This window comes from Myotis yumanensis, unplaced genomic scaffold (genome assembly GCF_028538775.1).
Source record: "Myotis yumanensis isolate MYYU_CA2020_CCGP unplaced genomic scaffold, mMyoYum1.0.hap1 SCAF_8, whole genome shotgun sequence".
Classification (NCBI taxonomy): domain Eukaryota; kingdom Metazoa; phylum Chordata; class Mammalia; order Chiroptera; family Vespertilionidae; genus Myotis; species Myotis yumanensis.
In genome coordinates, this window is record NW_027223759.1 from 64317460 (window position 1) to 64331200 (window position 13741).

Consider the following 13741-nt stretch of genomic DNA (forward strand, 5'->3'; position numbering starts at 1 on the left):
ATCTACAATGGTTTCAATAACAATGATTGATTTTGAGTACAATTTTGAAGTTGTTATTCTGATAGCAATAATAGCTAACACTTATTGAGGACTTAACATTAACTGAGCACCCCAGATGTGGCTCTTCTCCTAATCACTAAAGAGCTTGAATCAGGTACTTCTCCTCCTTCCCTCAATCATTGCCCAAAATTATTGAAGCAATTCCTTTCTTACTCTCTATGTCCTTCATTTCCAAACTGTAAAGTCAAACAACCAATCAACCAACCTACTTTTCATTCATCTATGTATTAACTGTGGGCTCCAAAAGGGCTACTGGCAAGGACTGTCCTGGTGCTTGCTTACCACTGCACATCCAGCATGGTGCCTGGCACACGATGGGCACTCAAGCATTAGGTGAGTGGTTAAACAAAACAAACAAACTTTCATACCTCCCAGCCTATCTGATATGAGCAGCTTTCACTAATAAACAGACTTTTATTCATTTTTATAATCTCAAATTAATAGAAAAAGGTTTGACAGCAATGAAGTAGCTAGGAGTGGAGAAACAGATCCAGGATGAGGTCCAGGAAATAAGAATAGAGAGGAAAGCAAACTTACTTCTTCCTGTCTATCATCTCCTTGCCAGACAAGGAGGAATAATGTCCTCTGGTCTACATGCATCAGTCCCATTTGTAAATTGGCAGACTGGGTTCTCCACAGGCCTAAGAAAAACTGAACTCAACGTTTTTTAATTTAAATGGAAGTCAGTCTTAGAAACAAGGTGCTTTAATTTTAATGTGTAGCTTTAAGTTACTTTAAGCTTTTGAAGCACCTTTTTTAAAATTTCCCTTTCTTCCCTTCCCGTCCTTTGGCTTTTGAACACAGGATTTCAGGCAATCTCCAAGTGGGCCTATCTGTGTGTTTGTAAGTGAAACAGTTTACATATGCCTAATGAGAGTAATTTTTTTTTCAAGCTGCATGATATGGATAATTTATGACATTTTTCCCACAATTAGTATAGAAGTATGTATAAAAGTAAGTTGTAATTTAGGTTATCAATATAAAAACAATCACACACAAAGGTGGAACACAGAAGGAAGAGACATTTGTAATAGCCCTGTACTATTTCTAAAGCATGTACCCCCTCCAAAAAAAATATATATATATATATCCTCAAGCATAAAACAATAGCATTATATCACCATATTTTAAGCATGATAAAATAATAAAGTGAAAACATTTGTGGAATGTAGGTTCCTGCTCTTATCAGAAACCTATCACAAACTCTAAGCAAATAAAACAAGTTTTGGTATTTTAAGAGCACACATTAGAGTCCCACTAAATTTCATCTAAAAACAACATCATTTAATCAGAATGAGATCGATTAGAAGTACTGAGCTGAAAAGCTGTCCTTAGTATACATCGTGGAGTAACATTTTACAGTTTAAAAAAGAGGGGGGGAGAGCATATACTCAAACAAATGAGATTCGAGGTGTCAAAGGATATACACCAGCCTGTTAGAATTGGTTATTTCAGAAAACTGATTAAAAAAAGAAAGGAAGAACAAATGATTCCCCCCCCCCTTTTTTTTTGGAGGGGGAGGGGGACACACACACTTCTATCTGTATTTTAAATAGAAGGCAATTTTTTAAAGAGAAAGCAAAAGATGTAGAAAAAGCAAGAGATGTGTTCATAAACTTCAAGCATTTAATAAGCAGTCAATCTATTTCAAGATATGCTTCCATAGATGCAATATCTATTTTGCAGGTATAACTTAATATTAGCATATTAAATACTTAATGAAATTTAGTAAATTTCCCCTACATCCTCCCAAATAAAGAACATACTTCCCTAAACTGACTTGTTTGAATGATGATATGCTGCCCCTTTCAGTATCTTACTAATTTTAAATGGGTACATATATAGATTTATGTTCAACAGGAAAATCCTACAAAGCATTTCAAAGATGGCTTGGTTTCTCAGTGAACAGTAATTTGACCTAGCATGAAATGATAACCTATGATTAATATTAAGGTCAATTGGATTATTCTGTGTGCCCAACTAGGTATCTCAAACATGTGAAAGCTTTTAGTCCTTATCAGACCAAAACCTAAACAAAAAAGTCATGACATAAGAACTGAAGAGACCAATGTCACTTAAAAAGTATTAATGTTACAATACTATAGTGCTGTTTATATAGCCTCTAAAAATTTAACAAGAAGCTAACTTCATATCTTGTTAAAGGCACTTTAATTTCTAGTCCCTAAAATGGATTTTTCTTATCAAGTGGTATTTTTTATCTGCACAAATAAAGATCTTACAAGCAAGAAACTTAAGCTCACATATGGTTATGAAAGTGATGCAAACAGTTTTATTGAAACCACATTAAGACTTCTTAATAATAGAGTGAATGCATCAATTCCCTCACATTCATGACTCACTGACACTAGAAAAACCAGTTCATGATCAGTTTACTCACTAAAGATTATTAAGAGGCTCCTTTCACATGTGGAAAGACAGTTTCAACACAGGCAAAAGAAAAGTGACATAGGTTAAACAAATTAAAAGGATGCTTTAAGACTGTGATAAATAAAGAACTGAATAATGGCATTCTCTTATAAAAGCCTAGAAGACTTCAACTTATTTTACCCCCAAGAAATACGGCCTCAAGATTCATCTTAAAGCAAAGCCCTAGATAACTTAAATGCTTATTAAATGAATCCCTGGGCATAGTGCATTATCATCTTAGTATAACTCTAAATACAATAAAGTCAATTTAGCAATTCATCACTTACAGAATAGTTATTACATGCAAATACTGTGTGAGATACAGTAGTGATACAAACACAGTTATCTTCAAGGAGCTTACAATCAAGTGTGAGAATGAAACATACACAAATGACTAAAGCCTTTCTCAACTGGGTGGGGTCGCTCGTCTGCATCACAGAAAACTTAAACTGACTTGAGCACTATTTTCTCAATTCCCTCAAGGAAGGCACATAACTAATACCATTCTAGATGGATATGATGGATGGCTTAGGTTGTATTAGGAGAAAAGAATCAAAAGGCAGACAAAGTGTAGAAGAACACACGTCATGCTCCAAACTCTGTATATTTTGTACTGATCATTTAAAAACTCCCAAATAGCTTTTAAGCTCAGAAGTAACATAATCAGACAAGTATTCTACAGCATTAGTACAGATGAAGAGAAAAAACTAGAAGACCAGCTACAAGATTATAGAAATAATCCTAGCACTGGATGCCATAATGTCCTGAGCTACAACAGGATCAGAAGGGATGAACAGTGAATGGACACAGCCAAGAGTAGGAAAAGCACTTGTCTCCAAGGCTTTCACTCAGGATGACTAGAAAGACAGTGATACCATGAAACAACATCACAAATATAGTAGTAGCTTAGCAAGAGGATGTATGTTGCTATCTCAGTCCTCCAGTATGTCCCATAGGATTGATCTTTTTCCCCCCAAGAAGAATAAAAGATCAGATCAACGAATGAGCACAGTATATGTAACCTTATCAGCACAGATTCTTACTCTGCTGAGAATCACTGTAAATCTTCAAATATAGTTCTTACTGTAGGAATGACTCATCAATAAGTATCTTCATGAAAAGATATCACCACTGCCATTTTACAACAGAGCAGTTAATCCACAAACCAGCCTTTAGCCAAAGCTCTAAGGAAAAGTTTCCCTAAGAAAATGAATGACAAACTTTACATCATTGTCTAAAAGTGTTTAAAGAATTTAGATAAAGAATGTTCTAGAAATCCACAAGCATGTAAGCTATTTTTCTAACTGGTCTTGTAATTAAACTTGGTATATGGGGACATGAAAATGGGATGAAATACAGAAGTCACTTTAAGATTTCAAATGTGTGGTATGTCTCCCCTACCTACTTCTCCCCCTCAAAAAAAGTCTTGAATAACAACTAGGTATTGGCACTATCAACTCAGACACACAAGAATCTTTACCTGCAACCCAATCAAAGTTCATAAACCCTATTCTAAAATGTGTTAAAATTTTTTAGTGGAAAACATGAATATGACTTGTTTATTTTTCCTTTTGTCCTATTAGAGATGATGTGATCATGCTATTGCTCATTTTTATTATTTTGTTGCTTGTTATTATTCAACATCCCAAAGTAGGAAAATAAAATGGCCTATAAGATGGTTTTGAGATGGCAGGAATGTTTAGAATTATCTGAAACCCCTGAGGCAACTGTTCTGTGGAAAATGAGAAGCAGAACAGCGTAAGCAATAAGAGCAAAGCTTTAGTTGTCCGAGTCCATGGTTTAGATTTCAGCTCTGATAGTTGTGAGCTTTGTTATGTCTCAATTTCTTTATCTATAAAGTAGGGATTAAACTATATAAACAATCCTGTGAGTAAAATCAAATCAGAGCTTTTCATACCTGGCTGTCACCAAAATCACCTGGGAAACTTATTAGAAACATAATATCCTAGGCCCCATTCTATACTTTTAGGGGTGTGGTTCAGGAATTTTTATTTTTAAACAAAAATACATCGTGATATTCTAAAGATGATCTTCATATACCAGTCACAAGTTGGAAATCATGGGGGGGGGGGGGGGAATTATATATCTTATATAGTTTTATATATTCTTGTCTAAATTATGTATTTCTACATATACATAAAGTACCAGTATTCTCATACACTCTAAATGTTCAATAAATGCTTGATGTAATTTCAGTAATTATTTTGAAATAGATAAAACTGAGTATTTTGTAACAAGATGGCCCCTAAGTCATCTTGCAGAACTAGTTTACTTAACTTTCCCACCCAAATGAGACTGAAAGAGTGGCACTACAGTTTCTGAGAAATTGTGAAGTTGACACAAGAGAAATGCCACACTGATGACAATGCTCCTTTTCCACAGCATAGTTTATGACAGAAGGAAAGCATAACGTCAGGCATGTCTTGTATTTTTAATAACAAAGGTTGACCATTCCAGGTCATTCCATCAAAAACCTTCCAACTCATTCCTTATTTTTCAGTAATTCATAAAGTTTATTCAAATTCACCACAGAACAATGTAAGTATCAAATAAATGAGAACAGTAACATTAACCATGGCAACAAATATCAAAGATGAATACTATTAAAGATACCTGGTTCTTAGTTAATTATGAACAATAACTGCATCTTTCCTTTTTAGAAGTGTAAACCCTGTAATGAATTAGCATTTCTAAATGAAGTAGCCTAATATATTATATCAAGCCCTTTTAAAAAAAAATGTTCAACCATACTTTCCTATCAACATTATATACAAATCAATATTATCTATAAGATTACATTATTCTTCTTATAGTTTTACTAAGAAACAACAAAGTTGTTTTTAAATGTAGTTTCCAGTTAGTTTCCATCACACCACAAATGTAAGTAAGGTACATTTGGACACCACTATAGTACTAAAGATATATGCTCTCTCTTCTAAATGTAGGTACTTATTATTAAAATAGTTACCACCAACAGAAGGTAAAGTGTATCCTATAGCCTTATGGAGTAAACTACATCTATTTACTGGACACTAACATTTTTTATTATAAATTACTTTTTAGAGATTATTTTATATTGACTCAAAACTTGATTACTAATGTCTAAAAGTTAAAATATTTCAGCTGTACAAAATAGTGTGTTTACCTAATTGAACAAAGTATTTAACCTCAGGTTTATTCCTCCATACACACATTTTACAAAGATTATGGGGATCAATGATCTAATGCTAACAGATTGTGGCAAGTACTGAGAAAGAAATATGTTATGTAAATAAAGCTTAAAGAGAAGAAGTTGTTTTGGTCATTAAATTATAGGACTTTACCATTTTCTTCTATCAAGTTTTAACCATTAATCCTACTATATTAGAGAAACAAAGTTAAACAAAGAGATCCAGAGGCTGAGGTAATCTGATCTTAAGAGTTAAAACAGTAAAAATTAGAGTTTAAAAAATGTCTCAAGCAAATGTAACCAAAAGTTATCACCTTTGCTCAGCCTGTAGAGTATCAACTATTTATATTAAAAGTCCTTATAAAGCACTGGACTAAAGCCAACTGTCTACAAGATAGAGAATGAGGAAAATTTCATGCATTTAATCTGGCTACCCACCACACCTATATTTTCAGATATATTCTGGCTCAGAGAAGTAAGAATCAAGGGCATTAAAAAAAGTGTTTAGTGTTTAGTACACAATTAATATGTTGCAAACAAAAATATATTTGGAACTATCAACAATACAAGATGAGAAACAATGCTCTTCTGCTTTTCCCCAAAACACCATTTTTAGTGATGTATCTTCCTGAAGCCTTTGTGAAACCTCTCTTTTCCACACTTTCCTGGTTACCTTAACGGGTCCCTAATTCATGGTTAGAAGGATATTTTGGCAAGTAGTCTTGAAAAAAGGCACAAAAATTTGGGAATGGAGGAGAGAATGGAAGGGAATAAAAGGGTTGTTTTCCCTTCTCCATCATCAATTACATCATAATAAAGCAGGGTGAATCTCACTCACACTGTAAAGTGTTACAATGACAGTGAAACTCCCCCAAGAAGAACAGGAATGGGAAAACCCTTCAATCTAGTCTACTCAACACTTAAGTGAGGAAAGTTCAGGACATAGCAAATTGCTAAGTTTGCAAAATTAGCTTTGCAATATTTTCCATAATAAAAAATATTCAAAAATTAATTCTAAAGGAAAACGAATTGTAACTAACTGGTAGATTTTATCACAGTAATACTCCTTTAAAATATGCAAGTTAAAACAGCACAAAGTATGAGACAATAACTTACTTGAGTAGGAACAAGTACAGGAGGGTAGGCCATCTTATGATGTCTATACACCCAAAATGCACAGATGACGATCCCTGCAATTAACATAAGTGGCACCAAGGAGTAGAGCAAGATGTTGTAATAGGGTGGCTTAGGTGTAACTGGATTCGAAGTAGCTGTGGAAAGGGAAGGAAAAGAACAACTCAGATTTAATCTACAAAATTCTATAATAAGTACTTATTGTAGGATCAAATTTTAGGAGAAAAATAAAAGTAGGAGAGGTAGGAGTAAATGATCCTATTAACATGAATATACTTTGTTTTCCATCTACTAAACAGACCTATGCATTTTCCCTGTGAACTTACGCTGTGTGACTTCCATCTCCGGAAAATAAGAAAACCTTTCATTACACATATTGCCCTCACAGCAACAAAAATATACTTCAGGGCTGTCTTTTTTCTCTATACAATCAGTCCTGCAAACAAACAAAGAGGAATAATTAAAATCAACATTATTATACTGAATCTACAACAGGTATGTTTCTCAAGTTCTTCTCAGAGAAAAAGTAATAAGTCATTTATAGTCAACTTTAAGATTTTTATTAATATCCAATGGTCAATTCTTAAAATTCAAAACTATCCTTGGAATCCTGTTACTAAATCTCATCAGAATAAAATAAACAACTGATTTTATAACAATCACTTTGGCTCATTGAGACTATTGCTTTAACTCGGTTTTTAATGATCAATCTAAAGCAACCATCTTTTTGTTGTTTAATTATTAAAAAACTGAAAGAGCCAATGAAGAAATTTGGTCTAGGAGCACTTTTCTCACAAGAAATATAGCTTTCACATTTCAGAAATACAAACACTGAACACTATATGTAAAACTGTACCTGTGTACATGTAAATATGCATATGAACGAATATACACACATAAATACACAAATACAAAGTGATGCAAGTTCATACCTCACAGTAGAACATATCTCAATATCAGAGACCAAATCAGGGCTTGGGAATTAAGTGCTTTTTGTAGTACAAATTTAAATACCCTGAACACAATAAACAGACTTAAGATAAACAACAAGAACAATATGTAACAACAAACATATAGAACCTAGTAACTCAAAAACTAATTCAAGTTAGGTTGATCTGGAGGGGAAGGTGGAGGCAACCTTCTATAGAGAACCTAAGTTACTGAAAAGATAGGAAATTAGCCTGTAGAACAAATCCTAATCAATCACTAAGAAACAGCTATACAGTAGTTCCCCCCACCTATCTGCAGGGGAAAAGTTCCAAGACTCCAGTGGATGCTTGAAACCGAGGATAGTGCTGAACCCTATATACACTGTTTTTTCCTATATATTCATACCTATGATAAAGTTTAATTTATAAGTTAGGCGCAATATGAGATTAACAACAATTACTAATAATAAAATAGAACAATTATAACAATATACTGTAATAAAGTTATATAATGGTGGTCTCTGTCTCTCTCTCCCTCTCTCTCGCTCTCATAATCAAAACACGTACTAAGTGACTAATGAGCAGGTAACATATACAGCCTGCATACACTGAACAAAGGGATGATTGCAGTTGTGGGTAGGATAGCACGAGATTTCTTCACAACACTCAGAGCTGTGCGCAATAGTTATTTCTGGAATTTTCCACGCAATATTTTGGGGCCCAAAAATGACACTCTTAATTCCCATAGGTAATTGAAACCACAGAAAGTAGCGCTAGTTGGTTTGCCTCAGTGGATAGAGCGTCAGCCTGCAGACAGAAGGGTCCCGGGTTTGATTCCAATCAAGGGCACATGCATGGGTTGCAGGCTCGATCCCCAGTAGGGGCATGCAGGAGGCAGCTGATCAATGGTTCACTCTCATCATTGATGTTTCTATCTCTCTCTTCCTCTCAGAAATCAATAAAAATATATTAAAAAAAACAAAGCAAAACTGCAGCTAAGGAGGGACCACTGTACCTATTTTTTCTTTAAAAAAAAAACCTCAAACACTGAAATAGTGCTAACAAACATCAGGTAGATTTAAAGACATGTTACAAATAAACTGAACTTTAAGGATGGCTATTAGAATAATAGGTTGATTTAACTTTATAATGAAAAGCTCAAGATATTTCAGGGAGAATGCCATCTTTAAAAAACCTAAGTTTAAAATGTAATTGATACCAATATCTATTTAGTAGAAAGTAAAAGATAAACGAAAGGTACATTTTTAACAATTTAGCAAAAGAAATATATATAAATTTAATATTTAGTATTTAGAACCATGCCTCAAATTATGGGAGGTAAATTAACCTAGCCTAATTACTTTTTGCCATCCAATTTTATTTTTATTTTTATTACTCTTTTCCTCCACACTTTGACATTTCTTTAATCTTCTTTTCCTTTCTCCTACTTTTATTATCCTTAATATCTGTTTTTTAATCAAATTCAAAGCATAAAAACAAAATTTCACATACTTTTAAGTTAGCATTTAATCCCTAGAAACAGAGTTGGTGTAGTAATTATCCCTGTAAGAACAAGCATTTGCGCTGAACCACCCGTACCCCATTATCAAGCCAAGTTTAACGTCCAGCAATACTGGTTTTAGATGAGAAGCACAGTATCTTTTTACTACAAAACACACACACACACACACACACACACACACACACACAAAAAAAAACACACAAAAAAAACCACCAGAAATCCTTGATTTCAACTAATTAATGAAAGGTAGTTTTGGGTAAAGATGATTCCCAGATCTCATTTTCCCCCAACTTCTTTCTACCTACCTTTTTAAAAAAATAGATATGTAATTAACATATAACATTGTATATTTTTCAGGTATGAAACATAATAATATGATATTTGTATAGACTGTGAAATGATCACCACAATAAGTTAACATCCATCACCACAGCATTACACACATTTTTTTCCATGTGATGAGAACTTTTAAGATCTACCCTCTCTGCAACTTATAAATACACAATGCAGTATTATTAACTAGTCACCATGCTGTACATTACATGCCAGGATTAATTTGTTTTATAACTGAAAGTATGCACCATTTCTCCCCTTTCACCTATTTCACCCACCCCTCAGCCTCTTACAACTACTCTGTATCTATGAATTTTGGTTTGTTTGTCTTTTTGATTCACATATAAATGACATCATATGGTATTTTTTTTCTCTGACTTATTTCACTTAGCATAATGCCATTAAGGTTTATCCATGTGATTTCAAAAAGCAAGATTTCCTTCTTTTTATGGGTGATTTCTATGCATACAATAGAATATTATATATTTTATATATCATATGTTATATATGATATATATTATGTATGTAATATATATTTTTATTTTAATTACATACACCTTCTTTATCCATTCATCTATCAATGGACACTTACATTACTTCCACATCTTGGCTATTATAAATAATGCTACAATAAACATAAAGGTGCATATATCTTTTTCAGTTGGCGTTTTCATTTCTGGATAAATATACAGAAATAGAATTGCTGAAATGTAAGGTAGCTCAATTTTTAATTTTTTTAGGAACCTCTATACTGTTTTCTTAGTGGCCCTACTTACCTTTCATGATAACAAATATTACTTAATGATCACCTCTGCGCTAACAGAAAGGCTAACAATTGAAATGCAGCTTAAATATATAATTATAGAGAAATAATCCCTGGAAAATTCACAGATTTGGAAGTCTATCCTAAATAATACATATACACCAAAATAACTATTTAAAAATAAAGTAGAGCTAATTCAATTTGTATGGTCTTATTCAATGCATTTTGCTATTAATCACATATAGCCAATCAACCACAGATGAGGCACCTAAAAGCGAAGAGGAACACGAGTATATCAGTTTTTTGGCTCCAAGAAGTCTGGTTATCTAGGACTTTGCAGCCTCTGCCAGTCATCAGCACCCACCCGCAGTGAAAAAACCCAGGCAGTTTAAGTGATCAGCCCAACATCTATGGGCTCCTCCACGAAAAATCACTGACAGTCAATTACATGTGCACTGTATTTCATTGTCAATATAGAATAAAACAATTTAAACAAGATCTTTTAAATAAAATGCAGTTTTCTATGAGGACTGTGTTAGTTCTGATGTAATTCTGAACATCAAGTTAAAATGTCTCTTGGGATAAAGTACAAAGGCCTACTTTGCAAGGGAAAAAAAAGGAAAAAATAAAGTAAAATCAATTTATTCCACATACATAAAGAAGAAACCTAAAAGGAAATTAAATACTACGATTAAACTTTCATCTCCTTGAGAATAAATTTTCAACGGATATATTCTCTTTTAAAGCAATTTTAAAAATCCTTTTTCCTTAAAATTGTTATTAAAAAAAACACACATTTATAATCCTAACAATATAAGGAAAGACATGTTTTTTATCTATATTTCTCATTACTTGGTCATTTATATCGAAGATAAAATATAAACATGTCACATTTATTTTATTACTTTAAAATACATCTCTTGTCATTAGAGAATCTCTATATATAAAAGCCCAATATGCTAAGTATCTGACTGAGAGGTTGACCAACCGGTCAGTAAGACATGCACTGACCACCAAGGGGCAGATGCTCCAACCAGTAGGTTAGCTTACTGCTGGGGTCGGCCGATCGGGAATGGGTGAGATGGGGCCAGACATGCCTGATAGCCCTCCCGTGGCCCCTCCCTAGCCACCGGCCCCAATCAGGACTGGGCGAGATGGCCCTGATTGGCCCCAATTGCCAGCCAGGCGGAGGGACCCCACCTGTGCACGAATTCGTGCACCAGGCCTCTAGTGTTACAATGGTCTTCATAATCCCATGTTTACAAAAAAAGAAATAAAGTGAAAAATACATGCATTGATCTATCCCCTTTAAAAGGAGTTGTGGTGGTAAAAATTACTCAATGCTATCATAAAAAAAGAAATGTTTCCTTACCTGTCATAGCAGTTGATATCATCCAGCCAACAACCTTGCTTCACTATTTCAATGGAACCAGAAATATTCTTCCAGGTAGCAAAACAATGTCTCCGTTTATCTTTGTCACCATAACAGAGTTCAACACCAGTTCGATTGGTTTTATCTCTTTCCCAATTAGCGTTATAGAAAATACACTCCTGAGTTTCTGATCTACCAAGTATAGCACCTATAAGATAATAAAACACAATTTAATGTAACTGCATTCGCTCTTAAAATAAAAGATTGTCTCCCAATATACTAACTTCAGATCTTCTGAAAATGTCAATAATTTACTGTCTTCCTAGTGTTATAACCTACAGTTATAACATTAGTTGTAGGTTTCTAGGTCAATCACTGCATTTTAAGTATAATAAACATAATAATAGAAAGTGAGTACATATATCACAAGATTTCTCTGGAAAAGACCAGTTTCACTTTACTAAAGAATGTCCTTGATAAAAAGCAGTAAAACTGTTCATTTTATTAAATCTTAACCTTTGAGTAGAGTTCAATATTCTGTGTAACAAAATAGGAACTAAGGCACTTCTGCTGCATACTGAAAATGGTTGCCTCAAGAAAAAGCCCTTGCATGATTGAGTTGTGAAATGAACCAGCCATGGTTATCTCAGATTTGGGTATCTGGTAAGGTCTTAAAAATGAATCATGTAAACCAGTTACTTCAAGAAAAACAACTGACAGTATGCATCAAAAATTTGAGTTTTCACACAAAATTAAGAATTTTTGAAAATTTGTATTCACCACCATTAGCATGACACCTTCCCAATACGTAAAGAACTTTCTGATGCAGTCAGTGATGATATTAACAAATGTTACATTTAAATATTGAATAACAAAATGTACCAATATTTAGAAGGTCTATATAATTCAGAAAACCAATGCTTTTCAAATGAATTATGTGTTATGTTATAAAAGTATTTAAGGGGGAAAATCTATTCAATGTTCAAAATAGCCCATTACATTTTAATGGTACAGAGGACAAGAAGCTCATTAATGGTTTCAGATTTTTCACTGTAACTAACTTTAGAGAAATTATCTTTTGTGTTACATGGGAAAGCAAGGAAAAATGAGCTTTTAAATTTTTTTACAACCTTTGTAAATAGTTTACAACAAATTATGATACTAAACCAACAACCCCCATGAACAATTCATTTGTTAAACTCTTTATCCCTTCTACCTATTTCCTCCAGAAACCTCCATACACATTCAAAACTAGCACTGACTGGCATCATTTCAAGGTTATCTGTCTTCTCCAAACACTGTATTTTTATTCAAAATAAAATTACTGAGAGCCTCAAATATGAAAACTTTGTAAGGACTCAAATATAAAATTACTCTTTTTCTAAAGAATAATCTTCCAGAGAAAACTTTGCTTTATATAGTATATTTACACATAAAAAACTGATTATATACTTGTACTATAGATTAAAACATCAAGATAAGGGCTATAAATAAATGCTGTAAGAATTTTAAGATAAAAACCTAGAACCTCCATTAGACTAAGAGCTAGACAAAGCCCTGGTATCTTCTTTGTACTACCAGTGCCTGGAACAGTACAGGAGCTCAATAAATGTGTATTAAATCAATTCTCAGGGACAAAGAAGAAAGGAAAGACTTTATAGAGAAAATGGGACTAAGACAGGGCTATGAAGGAGAGACAGAGTAAGGTAAACAAAGGCAGGGAAGGCCATAACCAAACAGGGTTGTGAATATTGTGAGAAGACTGTTCTTACTAGACATAAGAAGTCTATATTCTTTTGTACTGGGTATAATATAGACAGATCTGGAAGACATCAAAAGTTAAAAGAAAGAAGGGTGTGGGGCAGGCTATAAGGGGTCAATGAGAAAAAAGGGGACATGCAGGAAGCCAGTCCATCCTTGCTGCTTGACACAGTCGCTGCAGGGAAGAAACATCTGCACAGCATGTTTCAAGGAACCTGGTGTATATGGCATACTGTTCTTAATATGTTTG

General features: G+C 33.6%; 1 protein-coding gene across 2 annotated transcripts in view; it reads right to left on the reverse strand.

Moving 5' to 3' along the window:
- Positions 1-13741, reverse strand: part of ACVR2A (activin A receptor type 2A) — an 89532-nt gene that overhangs the window by 22620 nt on the left and 53171 nt on the right. For both annotated transcript variants that reach the window (XM_070423053.1, XM_070423054.1), the window contains exons 2-4: positions 11731-11938; positions 7138-7247; positions 6794-6948 (exon numbers count right to left, since the gene is read on the reverse strand). In XM_070423053.1, the coding sequence (XP_070279154.1) occupies positions 6794-6948; positions 7138-7247; positions 11731-11938 (473 nt within the window). The remainder of the gene's footprint in view (positions 1-6793; positions 6949-7137; positions 7248-11730; positions 11939-13741) is intronic.